This window comes from Falco cherrug, chromosome 4 (genome assembly GCF_023634085.1).
Source record: "Falco cherrug isolate bFalChe1 chromosome 4, bFalChe1.pri, whole genome shotgun sequence".
NCBI lineage: Eukaryota > Metazoa > Chordata > Aves > Falconiformes > Falconidae > Falco > Falco cherrug.
The window spans coordinates 49,164,301-49,186,762 of record NC_073700.1 but is presented as its reverse complement, the minus strand read 5'-3'; the positions used below and the strand labels follow the sequence as shown (position 1 = coordinate 49,186,762).

Here is a 22,462-nt window from a genome sequence, read left to right as displayed (position 1 = left end):
AAACTCCTTTGGCCTTCACTGGCGAGTTTGGGGAACTATTTTTGCTTGCTGTCTTGGAAAAGAAACTTCTCCTTTTGTAGTGAATGATATTTCTGGTAGATGAAGACAATAGGGCTTCTTGGCTTTGGGTGTAGCTTGAAGAAAAAAAAAAGCTGGCAGTGGCCAGCTGCTGCTGGCAAGTCCAAGTAATTGCAAACACGGCTGTGGCTGTTTCTGTGCCAGCTTCCAGAGCCAAGCTAACCATGCTCAACACGATGTCGAAGATCCGCGGGCAGGTGAAGAACCCCGGCTACCCGCAATCGGAAGGGCTGCTGGGGGAGAGCATGATCCGATACGGCAAGGAGCTGGGTGAGGACTCCAACTTCGGTGAGTGTCCTGTCAGGCCAGCTCCCCCTAGGAGCGTGCAGATGAGGTGGCAAAGGCTGCTGCCAGATTTCCAAGCTGTTACTCTAAATTCTGGAAGGGCTGTGTGACCCTTTGCATCACCTAACGGTACTGAGGGCTCTTAAAAGACGTTCAAAGACTTCCACCCAGGGCGGCAGGGAAGAGGCGAGCAGAGCCCAGGTGTCCGATCCATGGCATTATGTGCAAAACCACCTCTTAATACTTTCTTATTAAACACTGAGATAAATTTGCATGTAGGAAAAAATGCTTCCTTGCTTGTAAATTGAACAATGGTGATGTGGAAAGTAGATCAAGCGAGATTTCAAGTTTTATGGTGCAGTTTCCAGCTAGAGCTCTGCTATAGGGAGGCGGTAGCCAAGAAATCTTTTTTTGCGTGGCAATTTCTCATAACCACGTGTGACTTGCAGGGAGGAGGGGGGTGAAGTTCTTCAGTGACATCAATTTTAATCTACTGAAACATCAGCCTGTGCACGTGACAGACCTGGTACAGTGCACAGCTGTCTGATGGCTTCCAGCGCAGGGAGGAGCCGCCTTGCCTTAGGAAAATTAAAAAGCTCTGGCCACTTTGTAGGAGTGACGAAGGATTCTTGAGAATGCCTCTGGCCAACTCAGAGCCCTGCATATCTCTCTTGGCTTGTAGGAACCGCAGTTGTTACAGAGAGCAAGGGGGAAGGAAGTTTTTAGAACACACCAAACCTGATTTCCTTTAATAGCCTCTCTTATAAGGAACACTTAACTTGATAAATTTCTGTGCTAGTACCGCATCCCTCCCTAGGACAGGTTATCTAGGGTTATCACAATTGAAATAACTCTTCTTTTATATTTTTTTTCCAGCTGGACAGTAGAGTGATGTTTTCACTTTACCCTCTGTTTCGCTGGTGTATTCCCCTGTGCTGATGTAGTGCTGAAATGGCTGGTTCGCCAGAGCTGCACAGGAATAATTTAATCTATAAATGGTTTCCAGTGGAATAAAAAGCCAAGACGAAATATGCTTTGCTTCAAGTCCATCTGGCTTAACTGTCATTGTGGCAGGAGCCTTAGAAAAGCATGAAACTAAATAGGTTTCAATGAGCAACTTTGAGCTCTCTAATTGAGAGAGGAGGAGAAGGGATGAGGTTGGCCAGGTGCAGGTTAGTGTCTAAAAGGAAGAAAAGGCTGCAGGTTTGCTGCCAGCATCTGGGGAAACCTGAAAAGTTGGTCAGAGCACTCTGGGCTTAAAATTGTCTGAACATAAGGATAGCCAGGCTGGATCAGACTGAATGCGCCTCTGCCCTGGGCTTCTCTTGCCAGCAGTGGCCAAGGAGCAAAGCAAGGTTAAAGCACTGCATGGCCAATTAGCAGTTCAGTGACTCCCTGAGCTAACATGGAGCTTAAAAATACTGCTTTTGAAAATATTTTTACCTTTTCCTTCTTCTAGTCGTAGAGATTGTTCCTGTTTTTCAGAGTTAAAAAATGAAGCGTGTTAGTGAAGTGTCTTGTGTGGAGTCAATACCAACAGGCAATTGCCTGCTCTCACGCTGGGCACCACTCACTCTGTGCCAGGCTCGGGGATTTGCTCCAGATAGAAAAATACGGGGGCGTTGGACAGGGGACGGAGCTTGCACTCGCTGGGTGTCTTGGCAGAACGGCCCTGCATGCAGCCGCCACAGACTTCAGCTCTGTTTAACTGGCTGGCCCCTTCTCCCTTCTCCTCTTCTCTTCCCTTCCTTTTCTCACTCGAAGGCGATGCGCTTCTTGATGCTGGTGAATCTATGAAGCGGTTGGCTGAAGTGAAGGACTCGCTGGATATTGAAGTCAAACAAAATTTTATCGATCCCCTTCAGAACCTGTGTGACAAAGACCTGAAAGAGATCCAGGTAAATACCTCAGTGGTTTTCTCTCCTCATCATCTCTTTCATTTCTGGCCTCTTCTGGCTACTAGTGCATGTAACTGCTTGCTCTGTCATGGTGGGAACCAAGGACTCGTGTAAGTATCACGTCTGTTCGCCTGCCCTGTGCGTGCCTTCTCTCGCTGGGACTCGCTGGGGTCACTAGTATTTCCTCCCTGCTCAGCACTGCTGCTGCTGCTGCTCCTGAGCAGCTCATAAGGCTGGACGCAGGTTTCAGTGGTTCTCCGTTTGCCACGTTTTATGGAGGATGCTGTGGGAGTACATCCCAATGTGCCTTCTGGCCTTGCTGGGTTTGGTTCATTGTGCTGTGAGCTCCCAGCCCTGTTACATTTGGGCTGCCTGGCATTAAACTTTACAGCTGTCGGCTCTGTTCTGTTAGTAGCCTGGGTTTTATAACTTCCAAGCTGTGAGCAAGCTTCCTTCTAGGTCTCTTATGCAGCATCTCAGGAAGGCCCTTCGGTGCCTCGCTGGGGAGACATGGAGCTTGGTAACTCCCGTGTGCTGTTGTAGGGACAAGACTGCAAAGTAGGGCCAGGCTTTGCAATAGGATCCATCCCAAGCTGTTAATTCCCAAGGCAGCACTCTCGACTGAGTTTTCCTTACAGTGGTGGCCCAGATAAAATAACCGCCAACTGCTGTTAAGTACTAGTACTTACCTGTACTCCAATTCTGCAGGCTGCCATAGCGCTGATTTAAGCAGCTCTGCCCTAAGCAGTCAGGGGATGCAGTGTGCAGAACCTGCATCCCAGTTCCTGATTTCCAGAGATCCCTGTTGCTCCTGGGGAGCTGAAAGTAGTGGGCCAGCTCTTCATCTTGCCGAAAGGCTTGCGTAGGGGAACAGACCCAGGCTGCTTCCTGCAGTGTTTTCCTCCAGCTCTTGGCTAGAAGGGGGTGAAGTCACATCACCGTGCCAATTTGTTGAGGGTTTTTTCTTAGTAATAAGCCTCTGCAGCAGTAATCCTCTGCCAGACTGAGTCCGGATGGTCCACTCCTCCCTGCCGCCTCGCAGCAGCCCTGCCATGCAGCTCTCCATCACATCCTGGAGCCTCTCCGGAGTCTGAACAAAGGTGGGAGCCACAGACGTGTGTGCTCCGAGATCAGGTTTCTGAAGCGAATGAAGTTGGCCTGTAACTAGAGCTGCCTTCCCAGCGGGAGAGCTTGGCTGCTGCCAGTCTCTGGCTTTTCCTTCTTTTCCTTTACTGTTCATAACCGTCTTCTTCCCAGCACCATCTCAAGAAGCTGGAAGGCAGACGCTTGGACTTTGACTACAAGAAGAAACGACAGGGCAAAATCCCCGATGAGGAACTTCGACAGGCCATGGAGAAATTTGAAGAGTCCAAGGAAGTAGCAGAGACCAGTATGCACAACCTCCTAGAAACTGATGTGAGTGCATGGGGCTCCTCTGCCCCGGGCTGCGAGCTGCCGGGTGGGTTGCATGTTCCTGTGTACACGAGGGTGGAATCTCTTGAGGGACGCAGAAGTTAGACGCTGATTTCCACTCTTGTTCTTGCAAGTGTGGTTTTGCTCTCTGAAAACCCAGATCTGAGCGCCCAGCACGTGGCTTGGCAGGCCTCTTATCCTTTCTGTAGTCTCTCATTCCTGATCAAGCCCTTGGCCAGAGGAGAGGCTGTGGCTTGTACCAGGTGGGTCTCTTCTCAGTGTGTTGGTGCGAGAGAGTTTGGGCAGGTAATGCAGCTTACTTGGGGAGGATTTGAACAGCTAGCAAAGCCCAGAGTGCGGTAGGAGGTGCCCTCTGTCCTGCTGAGCTCAGCCAGTGCCCGACCTCTGGTGTCTGAAATCCCAAGCCTTCTCCTCATCTCCCCAGGGAAGTTGCCCTTCGTACACATTCCCCGGTATGGTCTCAGCCCCCATGCGCAATGCAGGAGTCTCCTGTTCTCAGCTGGGGAGAGCCATTCATCCCACCTTGGTGTGATTCTCGCAGATCGAGCAGGTGAGCCAGCTCTCAGCCTTGGTGGACGCCCAGCTGGACTACCACAGGCAGGCAGTGCAGATCCTGGATGAGCTTGCGGAAAAACTCAAACGCAGGTGAGTCCCAGGGTGCTGAAGGCACTCTCAGTTTTCACAGCCACAAGCTCTCCCTGTGACGCTTGTCTGTAAATACCTGACTCTCCCCCTCAATCAGTCCTCTGGTGGTAAAGCTGCAGTCGCTAGAGCTTCAATACAGACCTCCTCTGGGCTGGAGGGAGCGATGCCAGCTGCACAACGTGCTTTCAGTGATGGGCACATTCTGGCATTTGAAACAAAACCTCCGTGCTTGCACCACGGGCAGCTCGCCTCTGCTGGGCTGAGCCCTGCCTGAATCCGGGGGCGCTGCTCCCGGCGCGGCTGGAGGTGAATTCGGCAGGGCTGAAGGAGGGTGGGATCCCCTTCATGGCAGGGCTCACAGCTCCTGGCACTGGGGGTGCTGAGCGTGGGAGTGCCCCCCACGAAGTGCCTCGTGGCCAGACCCGGGATCGAGTCAGAAGTTGCATCGTGCTATTGGAGCAGATGGCTCAGCTGTCACCCTGTGTCACCTGGAACTGCCTAGCCTAGAGTCTCTGTGCCATGAGCTTCAGCTGTGGTTAAGGAGCGTACCTGGGCAGTGGCCGTGGTCGTGGCCCTGTCCAGGGCTCCCAGTAGTTCTGAAGACCAGGAGGTGAATGTAACGTGGTGGGACGATGTGGTGGCCACAGGCCAGTGGAAGAACACCTCCATCACCTTGTTAAAGGCAGGCTCTGTGAGCTCCCCACCAGAACCCTTGTTTTCCAGCAAGCCCTGCTCTCCCTCCTCCCTGCGTGGTGGTCTCCTGGCAGATCCCGCCACCTGTGCTCTGGAGTTCTGAGCCACAGGAGTTGGTGAAAGGCAGACAGGCGTCTGGCACACCAGAGCAGGGAGAGCCAGAGAGCTGCCCGGTCTTGCTCCTCTCCCTGCCTCTCCTCGAGTGCCTGACCTCTGCAGCAGCCGTGGGGAATGTGTGGTTGCTGCCAAGGTGCCAAGAAACACAGGGGTGCTGTTGAAATACCGAGTGAGCTGTTTCACACGACTGCCATGACTCGCACAGTCGTTCTTCTTGCTGCTCTGTCAAACCTGAGCAAGCGTCTTCCCAAGCCCCGGCCAAGGAAGGAGAGATGGCTTTGTTGCATCTGGGGCTGCCCTGCAGAGCCGGGGACGTGCTTTCCTCAACCTGGCACAGGGTGGCTTGGACAGAGCCAGGGCAGCCTCTCCGCTTCTTGGGGCAATTTGGCAATGCTGCACTGCTGTTCTTCCCTTGTGGAAGAAACTGCTGAGTGGGTGCTGGGTCTGGTTTGAATTAAGAAGAACTGGGAGGATCCTGCCAAGTGTGAGCTTTCAAACTGCAGCACGGGTGTCCTCTGCTGGCCTGAACTGCCTGGGATGCCTTAGCGAAGCCTGGGGCATGTGGCCCTCTCCAAGGGCAAGGTCCCAAACCCTGGGCAAGATCCATCTTCAGAACACCCCAGTGCAGTGTGTTGTGCAGATTCTTGGCAACAAACCAATTTGCAACTTTGCATGGCCACTGAGGAGGATAGATACCACGTTGATATCATATTCTGTTTCACATTTCACTTTATCCACATTTCTTTTCCTTCCTCCAGAATGAGGGAGGCCTCCTCACGTCCCAAGCGGGAGTACAAGCCCAAACCCAGGGAGACATACGACTTTGGAGACACTGACCAATCTAACGGGGGCTTCTCTTGCAATCCTACCCCCAAAGTCTCAGGTAAAGTTGTCCCCTGCGTGCGCACACGGGTGCCTCTGGAGCAGCCTCTTGGGGCTGGAGGGGAGCTGCTCTGCCTGGAAGTGATGTTTCTGGTGTGCTGGATGTGCCTGCACGAGCTGGTGGCTCTGAAAAACGTCAGAAATGCCTCTAGACTTGGGCTGTTTTCTCTTGGGGCTCAGCAGCCTTTGTTATATTGGCTTGGGGATGTCCCAGCGGGGTCTGCAGCCCAGGCCACTTGGCGTGTGGTGCCCGGTCAGTGCCAGCAGTGGCAGACAGCAAAAATGAATCATCTCTCGCTCCCTCCCTGTCTTCCATCATGCTGCATTTGTCCCTCCCTGGTCCCAGCGAGGCAGGCAGGTTTCTAACACAGCATGTGGGCTGCCCTGTTTCTCCTCACAGATCCTCCCTTTGGGCCCTACCTTTCCCTCTCTCCAGTTCACGTTGGTTTAAGCATGTCTCTTTTTGTTTGGAAGCAGCTTCCTCCTCTTTCCGATCCGACAAGCCGTCCCGGGCCTCCGTCAGGAGTATCCGTGAGTTTCCTCCCTCTGCACTGCATGATGTGTGACCATCTCTCCCCATCCCTCCTCGCTTCTCCTTCCGTGATGCTGCTGCTTGGAGCCGCTAATACCTCCGTGCTGAGCCTGGCCAGCAGAACAGCTAAGCTAAGCTAAGCCTTAAGCTAAGCCCCAAATTAAAACAGCCACGCTATACTGGTATTTACCACGCCAAAGCTGGGGTCGTCACTCACCCGGAGGAGCTGTAGCAGCTACCATCACACAGGCATGTCCTGCGTGAGGCCACAGTGATCAGATGCTTTTCCATGAGGCATCAGACACCTTGAGGATTACCCCACTCTTGTTCCAAGCACCCAGCCTGGATCTCTCCCACCCCTACTCGTGCTGCCCCTCATACCCTGCTGCTGAGGGCTGGGGGGAGCAGGCAGAGCCTCAGCATGCTGAGCAGGTTTGGTGGTCCCAGCTGGGCAGCAGGGAGCCTCGGATGGGTTCCTGGGATGACGTGGGGTCCGTGGGTCAGCGTTCCTGCTGAAGGGACCCCTTGGGGTCCCAAGGCCAGGCTGGGTCTGTGGCTCAGAGCCGTTGCGGTGGGGAAAGCTCGTGGTGGCGCAGCAAGGAGGCAGGAGGACTTGAGGAGCCTGGTATAGGGAAAGAGCCACAGTGGTGGGACCAGCCTGGTATTTTGGGGAGTTGTTTCAAAACCGTGAATCTGCTTGGCTGCCGCTTTCGGTGTTTTCAGAGTTCTCTTCTCATGCTTGGTCCTTTCTTGCTGTGGGTATTCAGCAGAGCAGATGTGCTGGCTGCTGGTCGTGCCGTTCCCCTTGCCCTGGTTGGGAGAGTGCTAGTGCAGAGCCACAGGGCAACGGGGAGGGGAGCGGGGGCCCTGCAGACCCTGGTGGTCTGTATTCGCCTGGTCCCCTTCCAGCAGGATCCCTGCAGGTGCAAAGCCGAGTGCCTGCTCATCCCAAAACGTTAGCACAAAGACAGAGCAAGCAGCAGCTTTCCCGGCTACAAAAAAATCCCTTTTGCAGTCAGAAAGTCTGATGCTTAAATCGTGGAGCTGAGATGGGGGAAGAAGACTGGGTTTCTCCCCATTTTTTTGGGGGGGGGGGGCAGGGGGGCTGCTAATTGAAGCTCTGTGCTCAGGGAGGCAGGGGTAGTCCTCTCCCTCCCGTCGCCCACAGAGTCAAGGTGACCCCTGTAAAGCAGAGGGACCCCCGGGGTGGTCCTCCATGTCCTCATGTCTGACCCAGCAGCTTCCCTCATCTCTGGGGACAAACACGGCTTTTCGCCGCCTGGTTTCCAGCGTGGTGGTCTCGTGGCGGTGGGAACAGCTCGGAGCAGGAGCAGGCAGGATGGGGGGCTGGGGGCAGGGGGCTGCTCTGGGAGAAGGTCACGAAGGAGGTGGTTGGAGCAAGACAGCAGAGGAGCTTGTGGGCTGAAAGCCGGTGAGGGGTTCGTGCTGAGTTAGTGCTCTAGCAGCGCCGGGCAGGGCGAAGGGGCAGTTTCCCCGCGCAGGGCAGAGCTGGGCTGTGAAACCAGCTGTGGGAGCCCGGCCCTGGCGGAGCCGCTGATCCCCGGCAGGAATCCCTGGCATCGGCGGAGCTGGGGGCTTGAGGGGATGGTGTGTGGGGGTCCGGCTCACCTCTGCCCCTCGCCTCTCCCCACAGCCCCCCTGGACCAGCCCTGCTGCAAGGCTCTCTACGACTTCGAACCTGAGAACGACGGTGAGCTGGGCTTCAAGGAAGGGGACGTCATCACCCTCACCAACCAGATCGACGAGAACTGGTACGAGGGCATGATCAATGGCCAGTCGGGCTTCTTCCCCCTCAACTACGTGGAAGTGCTGGTTCCGCTACCTCAGTGAACGGCATGGCTTCTGTCCCCGCTCCCGGCGCGGGCCGAGCTCCATTCCACCTCCATCCCGACACCGGCCCGCCCTCGGCAGTGGGGCCGTGCTATCTCTGCATCACCTCGGGGCGAGATTGCCACCAGGGAACAAGCCAGAAGGGTCAAATGGCCCCCCCCAGCCCCTTGAATTTGGTTATTTTAATTAATTTTTTTTTTTTTTTTTTTTGTCCTTCTGGTGCTTGAACTTCGGTACTTTGCGCGCCCTGCCAGGTGTCCCCCCCCCCCGGGCTGTACGATTGTCACAGGCCTCTCCCTGTCCAGTTTTTGTTTTTCCTTTGGGTCAAGCATCCGGATGAGCCAGGTGGGAGAGCCAGGATGCGTCCTTCACGCTGAGCATCAGCGCACGGAGACATGTGGCACAGTGGCAGGGGACAAAGCAACCCCCAGCATCACCAAGGGGTGAGACCTTGACACTACCCCTCCCCCACGGGTGCCCAGCCTCCCTACAGCCCAGCACCGATGCAGGACCTGGCTCTTTCGCTCCTGGGGGCTCCAGGGAGGGATGCTGTGGCACAGCAACACTACACCACCCATCAAACACTAAGCCAGCCCCGCGGTGCGGGTGCTGAGCCCTGTCGGGGGCTCTGTGCAGTCCCTGCCTGCCCCAGAGGGACACAGCAAGGATGTCCCCTGCCTGCTGTTGGCCCTGTGCCCCCTCCCTGCAGAGCTCAGCTCCACAGGGGGTGGCTGCTCCCTTCTGCCCTTGATTTTTAAGTATTTTAGGCCAGGTTGCATCTGGACCTTGGGCTTTTCCTACTACAAACTCTACACCGAGTCTGTCAGAGTTGGGGGATAATTTGGGGGTGGTGGGAGCTGGGCCGCAGCCCAGGGTCTGCCCACCATGGGGCACAGTAGGTTGTGTCTCCTCTCTGAGGCTCTGCACCATCCCCAGGGAGCCACCAGCACCCCGTGCCACAGGACCAGGGATCGTGGCTGTGGGACTGGAGCTCGGCTGATCCTCACGTGCCTTTGCTGTGCCCCCTGTCTCTGCCCCACAGCCACCCTCCTGGGGGGGGTGGGCAACGTGCCCCTCGGCCACTGTGTTTGGTGGGAAAAGGTATCATACATCTCAGCACCACTTCTGCCAGCCCCAAGCATCCCTGCATCTTCCTTATTGTGAGGGTCAGGGTGGGGTCCAGCAGCAGCAGCGCTCGCCCCATCTCTCTTGACTCCGTGGTTTTCCTTGCTAGAAAAGTGGTTTCTTTCCCTCTTCCTCAGCCTTGGCCGGGCTCCAGCATCTCTCCTCCTCCTCACCTGGCCGGGGGCTGAGCCCCAGCTCCGCACCAGGCCCATGCTGCAGCACATCCCTGTCCCTGCTGTTCCCGGCTCCCGTCACAGTTCCACAGCCCTTTTTTAATGATTTTAACCGTGCATGTCAATGTGTGTCCAGTCCCCTGCCACACTGTGCTCCGAGCGGGCTGACCAGTGACCCCAGTCCCAGACTGGGGGGGGCACAAGGCAGCTCCCCCCTTGATCCCAACAGCACAGGGAGCCCAAGGGACCAGTGCCCCCAGGGCCCTCACCTTTGTCCCCTTCCCAGTGGGGACAGGGGTCACATCCTGGGAACACTGGCTCCTGCTCAGGTGGATTGAAATGCGTTTTGTCAGTTGGGACAACCTGCTAGATGGTTTGGGGTTTTTGTAATGGTTTCTCCTGGTTTTTAGGGGAAAAAAAAGATGACCCACAAATCTCGACTTGTATCTCTGAATGAAAGTATTAAATGTTTTCTTCTTTCTAATGACTGCGTCCTCTGTGGCTGCGAGACGGGGCTGCGGGGGGGCACAGTGGGCTGGAGGAGCAGCCCTGGATCAATGTCCCCCTGGTTCAGCCCCCCAGAACAGGCAGCTGGATGGTGACTGCAGCCCATGAGGCCACTGGCACCATCCCAGCAAGATGTCCCCGAGCCAGCAGAGCCGCACGCCGGCCGCCTCTCAGGAACTGCTCTTTAATCAACTACCACTTCCACAAACAACTTAACAGCCGAGACTCCCACCACCACCACCACCCTCCCCTCCACCGCTGCCCCGTGGGGGCAGGGCAGGAGCCAGCGGGGTCCCGGGACCCCTCGGGCGAGTCCCCTGTAGCAGCAGGCGATGCGGTGTCCCCGCAGTGCTGCCCCACGCCAGGGCTGGGTGAGCCCCTGGGGCTGGGGGGGGGGCTGCCGAGCCGAGCCCTGGCTGCTGGGAAGGCACCTGGTCCGAACCGAAGGGGGGGCTCCCAGCCCCTCAGCTGCTGAGCTTGAGGAGGCTGTAGATCTGCTCCAGGACGTGGGTGAAGCTCTGGTCTTTGGGGGTGCGGGATGCCAGGGAGCCCTGAGATGGGGACGCAGCCCGGTTAATTAACACACCGGGGTGGCCACAGCTCAAGCTCCAGCTCCAGCCCCCCTCCCCCCAAGCCCAGCGGAGGAAGACCCCTGCTCACCTTTAGCTTGTCCAGGTAGGTTTGATCCTGACTCCACAGCTCCTGGAACTTCACCAGGTCGGGGGCTCCCTTATAAAACTCCACCAGCAGCGTCTGGGGTGGGGGGGAAGAGAGGGGCTGCAGGCACCGGGGCTGCCCCGAGCCTGGGCACGTGCCTCCCGCCCGGCACCCAGACCTCGGCAGCACCGTGGGGATGGAGGAGGGATTGTCACCGTCACTGGGGCTAAGGGCAGGAGGGGGATGATGGGTGGCAGAAGCTCAGCCAGCCCCCAATGGGGCCGGGGTCCTTGCTGGGCTGGACGGGGTTTTCGGGGCCCCCACCCCACACTCACCATCTCCTGCAGGACGTCGTTGGTGAGGAATCCATCCTGGATGTAAGCCACCTCCACATCCATGGGGATGCCGTAGTCGTTGGGCCGTTGCTGGAGGACAGAGGAGCGGCGCAGAGGGGTCACCCCACGGCACTGGGGCCACCCCCACCCCAAATACCTGCCCCGCGGGACCGGCAGCCACCCACCTCTGGCGGCGGCATCACCCAGAAGGGTGCGATTTTGGACTCCACGCCGGGGTTGCCATGATAGTAGGGTCCTGGGAGGGAGAGGTGGGGCTGACACAGGGGGGCCGCAGCCCCAGCACCCCCGGCATGGTGGGGACCGGGCGCTTACCGCAGATGAGAGCCAGGCAGGGCTGGAAGCTGTTGCCGCTGCCCTGCAGCTTGAGCTGGTAATCCATCTGCGCGTCGATGTCGTGCAGGGAGGGCAGTGCGGGGGCCGAAGGGGTGGCTGTGGTACCAGCCCACCAGCGACAGCCCCCGCAGGAACAGGCTCTGGCAGATCTGGGGTGGGCAGGTGCCGTGGGGACGGGTCCCCCGGGACCCCCACACCCCACACCCCCCGGCGCTGCTTTACCTCCTCCTCCACGGCACCGGCAGCTTCGGCATCGCCCAGGCGGGTCCGGCACGGGAAGGCTCGCAGCACCGTCAGCACTGCGGGGGGGCGGGCACAGGGGTGGGTGGCTCTGCTGTGGGCTGGGCAAGGGGGGACCCCCCCACCCCGCTACCTACATTGTGTGTTGGTGTCCCACCGCCCCCCCAGGTAGCCCACCACTTCGCTCCGCGTCAGGTGGCTATGGAAGTCCTAAAGGAAAAGGTTAAAATCAACAGTTTGGCCCCGAAGTGACACGGGGACGGGGGGGGGGGGCACAGGATGACTCCCCCTCCCTGCAGGTGTCCCCAGTGCCATTAGAGCTGTCCCAGCCTGTCCTCCCCTCCCCGGGGAGGGGACGCACCAGGAGCAGCAGGACGTTGCTGGAAATGGCCACGTTGAAGGGCTGGAACTTGTTGATGGCGGCGAACGATGTCACCTCCACCAGGGTCTGGGGGCTCCTGGAAGAGCCGCAACCCCTCTGCCACCGCTGCCCCCAGCCCCTCCTGTGCCTGTGGGTGGCACCCGTGGGGCTGGGGTCCCTGTCACACCCTACCTGGCCGAGTCACGGGTGCCCAGGGTGCAGTAGCGGACGGGCACCCGGGGTTTGCTCTCCAACCGCTTCGCCGGGGGGCCGTGATCTGCGAAGCACAATGCCCCGTCACCGCCGCCGAGCTGCCTGGGGTCCCGCGGGACCCCCGTGCCACCTTACCCATCCCCGCCGGCTCCGCCAGGCTCTTGCATTGTTGTTTCTTGCTCCTCTCCTCCAGCTTTTTGGTAACCGCCAGCTCCGGCACAGGCGCCCGACCCTCCCTCGTCGCCTCCTCCTCTTCATCCTCAGGCATCTCCTCCTCCTCGCCCTCACTGGCCAGGCTCTGCCGGCAGCACAGGGCTGGCACCCATCCTGCCACCCACACTGGGGGTCCCTGGCAGGGGGCTGGGGGGGGCAGCCCACCCACCTCCTCGGCAGGCGGCACGTTGGGCTGGTGCTTGCGCAGCCACGCAGCTTTGTACTGGTCCAGCTTCTGGCCCTTGTAGCGCACGGACGCCCACCCGCACCCCGACTTCTTGGCGGGGTTCACCAGGCGCTTGCAGTGGGTGGCCCAGGCGCTGGGCGAGTTGAAGACCTGCCCCGTCTCCTGCCACGTGATGGTCCCGTCCGCCCCCAGGTCCCCCACGAACTTCTTGCCCTGGGGAGTGTGGGGTGAGCCGGGGGGGGCACCCACCAGTGCCCTGTGCCCCGTCCCCATGCCCTATGCCCCACCCCTGTCCCCCGTCCCCTGTCCCTGCACCCTGTCCTCCATCTCTCTTCCCCATCCCTGTCCCCCATCCCTGTGCCCTGTCCCCCCTCCCTGTCCCATGTCCCCCACCCCTGTGCCCTGTCCCCCATCCCTGTCCCCTGTGCGCTGTCCCCCAACCCAATCCCCACGCTGTGTCCCCGCGCCGGTCAGGCTCACCAGGTAGTAGATGGAGAGGACGCCACGGGCCGGCTCGAGGAGCCCGTCGCGGAGCAGGACGCGGAGGGTGATGCCGCGGCGGGTGAGCACGGCGCCCCGGGTGTCCCCTGCCACCTTGGCCCCACTCCCGGCCTCCGGCTCGGCCTCCGCCTCGTCCAGCCCCGGCTCCAGCTCGTCCTCGTCCTCCTCCAGGCACTCATCCCCGCCGGGGGACGTGGCCACCAGCGCTGCGGGGGGGACACATGCCATGTGGGGTCCTCCCTGGGGGCAGCACCCCTGGGTGTCCCCCCAAGAGCACCCTTGGGTGTGTCCCCCTCATGTCTGCCTGCAGGTGGGGACACCGGGACAGGGCTGCACAGGGACACGGGGGCATGAAGATGATGCCATGGGGATGTTGGGGCACAAGCATGCAGGGACACAGAGGGGACACAGGGTCACAGCAGGGGGTGAGCACAGGGACAGGGGGATGGGGTACACTGCCAGGGGCGGGGGGGGAGATGCAGCGGTGTGAGGACACAGGGACATGATGACAAAGGACAAGGGGACATGGGTGTGGGACATGGGGGCTGTGAGACATGGGGCCGTGGGGCCACGGCTGGGGGCCAGGGCACACAGAGGACAGGGGCTCGTCCCCCCAGCCCCGCGTGTCCCCCGACGCCGGGAGCCCGGGGGGGGGGGGGGCGGGGGGGGGGGCGGGGGGGCGGGGCTGTCCCCACCCGCGGGGTCCCGGGCCCGGCGCGCGCCCAGGGTCCCGCGTGCCCGTGCCCCGCGTGCGCGTGGCTGTGAGCACGCGCGGGGCCACACGTGTGTGCGGGAGGCGCGCGCGCGCAGGTGCATGTGCGCGGGGGCGCGTACCCCGGGGGGGCGGCGGGGGCGCGGTGCGCGCGCATGTGTGCGTGTGCGCGCACGGTGCGCGCGTCCCCGGCCGGGGGGGTGCCCGTGCGTGCCCGGTGCCCCCCGCCCCTACCTGCCATGCTGCGCTCGCGCCGCTCCCGCCTCCCCGGTGCGCGCGGCGGCGCCACGTGATGGGGCGGCCCCGCGCGCCCCGCCCCGCCTGGGGGAGCGACACCGGCACCGGGGGGGCGACACACACACACATCGGGGGGGGGGGACGGGGGACACCGGAATCGAGGGGGGCGGCACACCGGAACCGGGGGGGCGACACACACGCACATCGGAGCGGGGGGGGACACCGGTATCGGGGGGGCGACACACACACACGGGGGGGGGGGGGGGGAGGGACCCGGCACCGGGGGCCGGGGGGGAGTGGGCACACACACATGTTGGGGGGGTGGACCGGCACCGGGGGAGGCGACACACACACGGGGCGGGGGACGACGACTGACGGACACCGGCACCGGGGGACGCTGGGGGCGCAGGGTAGCGGACGGACGTGGAGGGGACCGGGGGGGGGGCAGTGTTGGGTGGGTGTTGGGGGACAGAGGGGGCTGGGGACACGGTGGAGGGCACGGGTGGGGATGTGCAGGTTGGGGGGGTCAGGGCTTGGCAGCTCAGGGGGATACAGTGGCGTGGGGGGGTGCAGGGTGCAGGGTTTGGGGACTGAGGGGACACTGGGGGGCACAGGAGGCAGGATTCGGGGGTACAGGGGATGCAGAAGCGGGGACAGGGTTATGGGGGCAGGGGGCAGGCTTAGGGGGATGCAGAGGCGGGGGAGGGGGGCATGAGGGAAAGGCTGCGGACACACAGAGGGTGCAGGAGACAAGCCACCCTCGCGTGCCATTGGGTGTCCCCCCCGCAGACGGCGAGCTGGGAGGCGCAGGTGTGGCGGGGACTCATCCTGACCATGGCGGAGGTGGGCACAGGGTGCTGGCCCCGAGGGGGGGGGGTCCCGGTGGTGCTGCCCCCCCCCCCGATGCGCTGCTGCCCGGCCACGTCTTCCAGCTCCCGGAGGGGGTGGAGTGGGACCGCAAGGCCACCCCCGGGACCCCCACCACCTCCCCCAGGACCCCCGAACCACCGCTGCCCCAGTGAGTCGGGTGGGCCAGGGGATGGGCGGGGGGGGCTTCGTTCTCACTGGGATGTACTGGGGACCAGCATGGCCAGGGTGGCACGGCTGGGGGCAGCCTGCAGCCCCCGCAGCGGGAGCACAGCCCCCGGGTTGGGGGGCATGGGGGGCTCCGGGGGCTCAGCAGGGTCGGGGGTCTGGCAGGACGGCGGGTGGCAGTGGTAGCGGTGGCTGGGGGGCACCTGCCAGATGGGATTGGGGGTGGGCATCACTGCCGGGGTGTCACAGCCTGGCACGGAGGTCTGGGGGGGCTGGGAGTGTCAGGGGCAGGCAGGGGGTCCGTGACACCCCCCGCCCCACTCTGCGAGTTCGTAGAGACGGATGGTGAGAACAGGGAGAAGACCCGGGGCGGGGGGAGGTGTGTGTGAGCCCCCTTGGCTGCCCCCCGTGCCCCCGCTCAGCTGCCCCCATGTGCTGAAGCTGTTCCTGAGCCCCCATCACCCTGTACTGCAGCCCCCGGGGGGGCTCGGAGGACCCCCCCCCCATTTGGGGCCATCTCAGAGGAGCGGACCTACATGAATGAGCAGGGCGAGGCCAGCTGGGCTGGGGGAAACTGAGGCAGGGAGTGTGTCCCCATGTAGACCTCTGACCTTCTCTGTAGGTGAGCGAGACCCCCAGAGCTCCGTGCCCCGGCCTGCCTCCCCCAGCCCCGCTGCCACCCCACGATCACGGTGAGGGGGTCCCAGGTGCCTGGGTCCCAGCGCTGGGGATGGGGGAAATGGGGGGGGGGCAGGATCCAGATGCCTGGGTGCTGTCACTGGCTGGCGGGGAAGAGGGCAGTGAGCACGGTGGTTCCTCTGGGGTCAGCGGCTGGGGGGGGTGGCAGGGGGCCCAGCTGCCGGGGTCCCCTGCCAGGCAGTGCCCCCCCCAGGCCCAGGCATGGCGGAGGAGCTTGCCAAGAAGCTGCAGCTGCGCCGAGCTCTCATTGCAGACTGACGGGTGTCAGCACAGGGGGGCTGCTGGCCCCCCTGCTTCGTACCAGGGACCAGCTAGGGCAGCAGTAGCCCCCCCCCAGGGCAAAGCCATTCCCAGCCCCCCCCCCCCCCCCCCGGCCCAGGCACCCCCGGGGGAGGGGGGATGCAGACAGCACAGCCCAGCCAGGGGCAGCAGTGGACCCCCAACCCATATACTGGGAGGGGGGGCATCACCCCAGGTGCCATCCTGAACAAAGGCACTGCCATGCTCAGCACCGTCCCAGCTCCTTGTGCCATGGGGGTGGCACCGGGACCCACCCCCAAATCCCCCCTCCCCCCCCGGGGTTGGTGCCCCCCGCTGCCCCGTGCCCCAGCCACGGCCGCGTCACACCTACATCCCAGTTTATTCTTCAGGCCAGAAGCAGCTCTCGATGGCGAGGGGTGACGTGCCCAGCCCGGTGCCAGCAACGTGGGGGGTGGCACAGAGTGGGGGGGTCAGCTGGCGGGGCCGGGGGTGCTGGTGCACCCCAGCTCCAGGGGCTGGCACAGCCCTGCCAGTGCAGTGGATGGGGGGTGGGGGGTACATTCAGTGCTCTCGCCTGGGGGGTGCCTGCGGGGGGCACGGCTCTAGGGCAGGCTGGCGTTGGAGCTGCTGGCCGTGCTGTTGCGTTTCTGGAGGCATTTCACCGCGCTGGGCACCTGCAAGCCCGAGGAGACGTGGAAGCTGCCGCACCAGACCTGCGGGCACAGAAGTGGGGCTTGGCTGGGGGGGCACAGGGCTTGGGGGGGCTGAACCCCACCAGCGGCAGCCCCACAGCGCTGCCCAGCCCTGCTGGCCCCTTACCATGAAGGCAGGCAGCACTGGCTGTGTGAACTTGGCCTTGAAGGTGTGGAGCAGCTGCTTGGTCCTGGCGTTGTAGAAAGACAGGAACCCTGTGGGCACAGGGGTGGGGCGTGGGGGGTGGGCACCGAACTTGAAGACCCTCAGCACAGTGTCCATGGTGGCAGCAATGCCCATGGTGGACACGCTGGTGCCCATGGTGGTGGCACTGGACATGCTGATGTCCATGGTGGTGGTGGCAATGCCCATGGTGGACATACTAATGCCCATGGTAGTAGCGATGGACACCACTGGAGCCCATGGTGGACACGCTGGTGCCCATGATGGTGGCAATGTCCATGATGGACATACTGATGCCCGTGGTGGTGCTGGACATGCCAGTGTCCAGGGTGGTGGTGGCAATGCCCATGGTGGAGGACCAGCTGGTGCTGGCGGTGCCCATGTTGGTGGCAGTCCCTGTGCCCACCCCCAAGGCTGCCTGATTGTCACCCCATCCTGCACCCACCTTCATGGAAGTTGCAGTAGACACCGATGCAGTCGGGCACGGGCACGTCCAGCACCTTGGCCTTGTTGGCGTGCTTGGCGCTGAAGCTGACCTGCAGCCAGTTGTTGAGGTGGAGGCACCAGGAGGCCGAGGTCTTGCCCAGCTGGTCAAATTTGCCCAGGCTGCGATATGCCACCCCCACGCCGAAAGCTTTGCTGTCCCGGTCGTACCGCACCTCCCAGTAGTGGTCGTCACCATCGATCAGCGTGTCACCTGCAGGCACGGGGCACGGCTCTGCCTTGTGCACCCATGGGTGCCCCATCCTGACCCCAGCCCCGCAGGTCCCTCTGGGTGCCCCATGCCCACCTACATCACCCCTGTGCCCCCAGGGCCACCCTCTCCTCTGCTCCATGCCCCCACCTGCACCCCCGGGTGCCTGCAGGGTCTCCACCAGCACCCAGTGGGTGCCCCCAGCTCTCACCCAGAACCGTGTAGGACTCGGCGGTGAAGCGATCTCTGCCCCCACGCCCTGAGGGCATCCTCTTGGGTGACTGCACCACCCTAGGACAGACGGACGCCAGCGAGGAGGGGTGGGTGGGCATTACCTGGGGGGGGGGGGGGGGGGGGGGGCAATGCTGGGGTGACAAGGGGGGATGACATTACCTGGCAGGCGAGTTGGCGGGCGAAGCCGTCCTGCCCTTGCCGTCTTTCTCACGTGCCTTGACATCCTGCACCTTGCCCCCCGTGGCGTCCCACTCTACGCTGAGCTCCTCCACCCGCAGGTTCTGGTGGCACGTGCTGGCGTCCAGCCGAAACATGAAAGCTGGGGACAGCCACCATCAGCGCGTCACCCCCCTCGCCTGGCACCAAGGGGCCATGGACCCTGGCACGCTTGGGAAGGGGTAACATGGGGTGGCATGGGGGGTGACGGATGCTCTGCCACCCTGCCGGTACCCACCTCTTGTCTCTAAAGTGACCGGCTCGGAGAATTCGCCTGCCACAGCCTTGTTACATGCCCGTACCCGAAAATTCATGTACTTCATGTCAAACTTCAGCCCTGTGGGCACAGAAGGGTCACAAAGCTGGGCATGGGGGGAGTATCGGCGACCTCCATGTCCCCTACAAAGCCTGGCACTGCCACCCAGCCCCCTGGGACAGCCCCAGCCCCCTGCCACCCATGGTGCCTGCTCAGCCTGGCACACCTGGGGCTGGTTTTGCCCCTGTGCCCTCACCGGAGAGGGTGTACTCGGTGCCCTTGATGCCCTCAACCACCATCCAGGGCTGGTCCTCCTTGGCGCGGGGCGGCCCCTCAAAGTTGGTCCTGCGGTACTCCAGCACGTAGTGGTCTATCTTGCTGTCCTCGTCGGGCATCCTCCAGGCCAGTGTCACACAGTTATCGGCCACCAGTGACTCCGCCAGATCGATCTCGGGGGTGCTGGGCACTGCCCGCAGGAACAGCTGTGCCAGTGTCCCCCCACCCACTGCAGCCCTCCTGCCAGCCACGGTGTCCCCAGCACCCCGAGGCACCCCCAGGGCGCCCTTAGATCCCAGGGGCTCAGCGCTTCGGGGACCCCAGGCATGGAACCCACAAGGGCCCACAGGCACAGCACCCTAGAGACCCCACATGTGGGATCCCAGAGACCCCAAGCCTGGCACGGGCTGCACCCCTGGGCACAGCATCCAAACCCCCTCATCCCTCCATCCATCCCTGGCACCTTCTCGACCCTCTGGATGGGGTACCACAGGGTGCCCCAGGCCTGGCACCCCCCACTGCTCCTCACCTCATCCTGCAGCACCCAGGAGAGCCCTTAAACCCTGCACCCCTGTCCCTGTGCCAGATCCTTGCCAGGCTGGCACAGCCCTCTGTGCCCCCAGCACTGCCTTTCCCTTGCAGCAGGAGAAACCCACCCACTGTGGCCTGTCCCTCCATGTCCCCATCACCCGCGGGCAGTACCTGGCAGGAAGGCAAGGGCCTGGAGCAGGCGGCGTTCCTGGGCAAAATCCACCATCAAGTGGCTCATGTTGTCGCTCACCTTGGCCTTGAGTGAGAGGCGGAAGGCAGGTGCCATTGTCACACTGTGCGAGGGACACGGGGCCATGGGTCAGTGAGGCTGGGAGGCAGACACCCACCCAGCCCTGACTGCCCAGCCCCTGCCCTGCGTGGGGAGATGGGAAGGGTGGGAAGAGCCACCCCAGCACCCACAGGGCCACCCGCCGCGGGGCCCTGGCCGGGAGGAGGTTGGGGGTTAGTGGGGCTGGGGGCACGGGGGTGCCGTACCTATCCTTGATCTGTTTGGCAGCCTTGTGAGCGCAGAGGAAAAGAGGAGGAAAAAAAAGAGTGAGACAGCAGTGCCAGGAGCCAGCGCGGTGCAGCATGCCCGGACCTCCGCTCCACTGCCAGCATGGCAGAGCATGCCCGTGTCCCTGCTGAGGTGCCCAGCAGAACAGGATCCCTGCATCCCTGCTGCGGTACCCCCTGGCACAGCATCCCCACAGCAGTATCCCCTGGCACAGCATCCCCACAGCGGTACCCCTATGGCACAGCATCCCTGTGTCACTGCTGCAGTACCCCCTGGCACAGCATCCCCACAGCGGTACCCCCATGGCACAGCATCCCCACAGCGGTACCCCCATGGCACAGCATCCCCGCAGCGGTACCCTCATGGCACAGCATCCCTGCATCCCCACGATGGTACCCTGTGGCACAGCATCCCTGCATCCCCACTGAGGTACCCCATGGCCACAGCACCCCCATGGCACAGCATCCCGATGCCCCCAGTGTCCCTTTGTCTCAGGAGAAAGGGGGCACCGGGCAGCTCTGGGCAGGCCGGGGATAACCTGGGGGGTCTGCGTGCCCCCCCGCCACCCCAGCAGCAGGCACAGCCAGCCCAGCGTTGCCCCAGTGCTCAGCACAGAAAGAAAGGAGGGTGCCCACCCAGGGTGAGCGCAGCCCCGGGGTGGCATGAACCAGCCAGCAAGGGGGAAGGGGAGTCAGGACACCCCCAGCATGGGGGGCAGCTGGACGAGGACATCCCCCCACGCCGGTGGGGACGCACCTGGAGGAAGTCATGGTGGTTAGCTGTCTCCAGGGCCTGGTTGGCCGCCTCCAGCAGCTCCTCTGAGCTCTCCAGGGCCTTGGCACACTCCGCAAGCTGGGCCTGGTGTGGAGGGGAGAGAAGCAGCGGTGGGCGAGGGTGCCGGTGGCGGCGGGGGGCATGCAGGGTGGGCGCCCACCTGCAGCTCGTAGGTGCGGCTGGCGCGGTCCTGCTTGATCTTCATCAGCATCTCGTCCTTCAGCTCGTCCAGCAGCGTGTACAGTGACTGGAACTCGCTCTCCAGGTCCTCCTGCACCCGCGACGAGTTGGCCTGGTCACAACGCCTGGGGCGTCAGCGGGGGCCACCCCCCCCGGCTGTGGGACCCCCGTGTGTGCCGGGGATGGGGTCCCCAGGGGGAGGGCGGGGGCTCCCTGGTACCTCCACATTCTGCATCATCTGCTTGAGGGAGTAGATGAAGTTCTGGATCTCCTCATTCTTCACGGCCAAGGTGGTGATGATCTTCCGCAGAGACTCCTGCCCGGCCCCCCCAACCCACCGTCAGTGCCCTCCGGCCCCCCCCGCCCCTCCGAGCCCCCCCCCGGCTCCCCCCCCCGCCAGGCCCAGGCGTGCCAGGCGCCGGGAGCCAGCGGGCATGGCGGGAGCGGGATGACTTGGCAAGTGTGTGTGTGTGAGAGCGACAAGGGCAGGGGGGGGGACAGCGGGGGGGGCAGCCCTGCACCCCTCCCTCCCGCACCGCCCTCAACCCCCGCATCCCTCCTGCCTCCAGACCTTCATCCGCTCCAGCCCCTCTTCCTTCCTTCCTCCCTCCCTCTCTCCCTCTCTCTCTCTCCCTCCCTCCTTCATCCCCTCTTCCTCCCTCCCTCCCTCTCCATCCCTCCCTTCATCTTTCCTCCATTCCCCTTCTTCTTCTTCTTCTTCTTCTTCCTCCTCCTCTCCTCCTCCTTCCCCCCCTCGCCCCCTCCGCGGCTCCCCCCCTCGCCCCCCGCTCCGTTCCCCGCCGCGCCCGGCCCGGCCCGGCCCCACCTGGTCGCCCATACCGGGCCGGCCCCGCCGCCGCTCGGCCCCGCCGCCACCAACAAAGGGGGAGCGGCGCCGCCGCCCCGCCCCCCGGCCCCGCCCACTGGGGGCGTGGCCCCGCCCCGCGGCATGCTGGGAGATGTAGTCCGGGGACGGACACACACCGCCCCGCGCCGCCCCCGGCAAGGGGCGGGTGAGACCCTCGGTGCGGGCCTCCGTCCCGGTAGGGCCCCCCCCGCGCCGCCCCGGGGGGGGTGTCCCCAGCGCCCCCCCCGGCTCTCCCTGTGAGGCTGTGCTGGGCCCTAAGCCCACTCAGAGGCCAGGAGGTGCCCCCTCCCCAAATGCCCCTTCCCCATTTACCCCTGCACCTCTCTGCCCCCCGCCCATCCTAACCCCCTCCCAAACACCCCCAAGCCCCTCTCCCTCCAAATACCCCCCGCCCACCTACCCTTGTACCCTGCCCCGTGCCCAAATACCCCCGTGTCCCCCCCACTCCACACACCCCCATGCCCGCGCCCCCTGCCCGCTCATCTGGGCTCACCCCAGGCACCCCCCAGGGCTGGGGGCACCCAATAGCCCCCCCTCAGCCCCCCGGCCGTGCCAGCCACTGCGTCATGTCTTGGGGGGAACAAGGCTGGCCATGCTCAGCCCTGTTCCCCTCGGCACCCACTGCCCCCCCCAGACATGGGCATCTGCCTGAAGATGTTGACCCCCACCGCCCCGCAAAGCTGCCACCCGCCTGCCACAGTGATGGACACCAGCACATACCAGGGGGGCTGCAGGGGGCACAGGGCCTCCCACCCCCCCTCCCACCCTCCCCCAGCCCTGAGACAATCCCAGCGTGCAGCCGATGCCCAGCTGGG

General features: G+C 62.9%; 3 protein-coding genes across 5 annotated transcripts in view; 1 reads left to right on the top strand and 2 right to left on the bottom strand.

Moving 5' to 3' along the window:
- SH3GL1 (SH3 domain containing GRB2 like 1, endophilin A2) overlaps positions 1-10,197 on the top strand; it is a 30,605-nt gene extending 20,408 nt beyond the window's left edge. The window contains exons 4-10 of one of the 2 annotated variants that reach the window (XM_055710157.1): positions 223-366; positions 2,128-2,261; positions 3,519-3,677; positions 4,237-4,340; positions 5,909-6,033; positions 6,510-6,563; positions 8,219-10,197. In XM_055710157.1, the coding sequence (XP_055566132.1) occupies positions 223-366; positions 2,128-2,261; positions 3,519-3,677; positions 4,237-4,340; positions 5,909-6,033; positions 6,510-6,563; positions 8,219-8,415 (917 nt within the window). In that variant the 3' untranslated portion in view covers positions 8,416-10,197. The remainder of the gene's footprint in view (positions 1-222; positions 367-2,127; positions 2,262-3,518; positions 3,678-4,236; positions 4,341-5,908; positions 6,034-6,509; positions 6,564-8,218) is intronic. The other variant, XM_055710159.1, reaches the window with a different exon arrangement.
- Positions 10,198-10,541: 344 nt separating this feature from the next.
- MPND (MPN domain containing) lies at positions 10,542-14,292 on the bottom strand. Its single transcript, XM_055710156.1, is given in 14 exon segments — positions 10,542-10,771; positions 10,881-10,973; positions 11,213-11,302; positions 11,398-11,468; positions 11,546-11,657; positions 11,659-11,715; positions 11,789-11,865; positions 11,944-12,016; positions 12,168-12,264; positions 12,360-12,444; positions 12,516-12,678; positions 12,763-12,993; positions 13,261-13,487; positions 14,228-14,292. Coding segments are annotated over 14 exon segments (1,470 nt in total). The 5' UTR covers positions 14,235-14,292; the 3' UTR covers positions 10,542-10,684.
- Positions 14,293-16,582: 2,290 nt separating this feature from the next.
- Positions 16,583-21,695, bottom strand: FSD1 (fibronectin type III and SPRY domain containing 1). 2 transcript variants are annotated; one of them, XM_055709919.1, is made up of 13 exons: positions 21,606-21,695; positions 21,000-21,095; positions 20,760-20,891; positions 20,582-20,683; positions 19,804-19,826; positions 19,480-19,601; positions 18,758-18,967; positions 18,484-18,582; positions 18,189-18,348; positions 18,007-18,086; positions 17,547-17,798; positions 17,045-17,133; positions 16,583-16,938 (listed from the first exon to the last, which is right to left on the bottom strand). In XM_055709919.1, exons 1-13 carry the CDS (start codon positions 21,615-21,617, stop codon positions 16,828-16,830), a joined length of 1,488 nt encoding a protein of 495 aa, XP_055565894.1. In that variant the 5' UTR covers positions 21,618-21,695; the 3' UTR covers positions 16,583-16,827. The 2 variants fall into 2 exon arrangements, with proteins under 2 accessions (XP_055565894.1, XP_055565895.1); XM_055709920.1 differs by having other exon boundaries at positions 20,760-20,870.
- Positions 21,696-22,462: the final 767 nt, after the last annotated feature.

Bases quoted from the DNA above. Each gene is read 5' to 3' on its own strand.
- FSD1 (XM_055709919.1), bottom strand. The intron at 18,349-18,483 runs GTGGGTACCGGC...GGCTGTCCCCAG, and splicing joins GGTCACTTTAGAGACAAGAG to CTTTCATGTTTCGGCTGGAC. The intron at 18,087-18,188 runs GTAATGTCATCC...CGTCTGTCCTAG, and splicing joins CCCGCCAACTCGCCTGCCAG to GGTGGTGCAGTCACCCAAGA.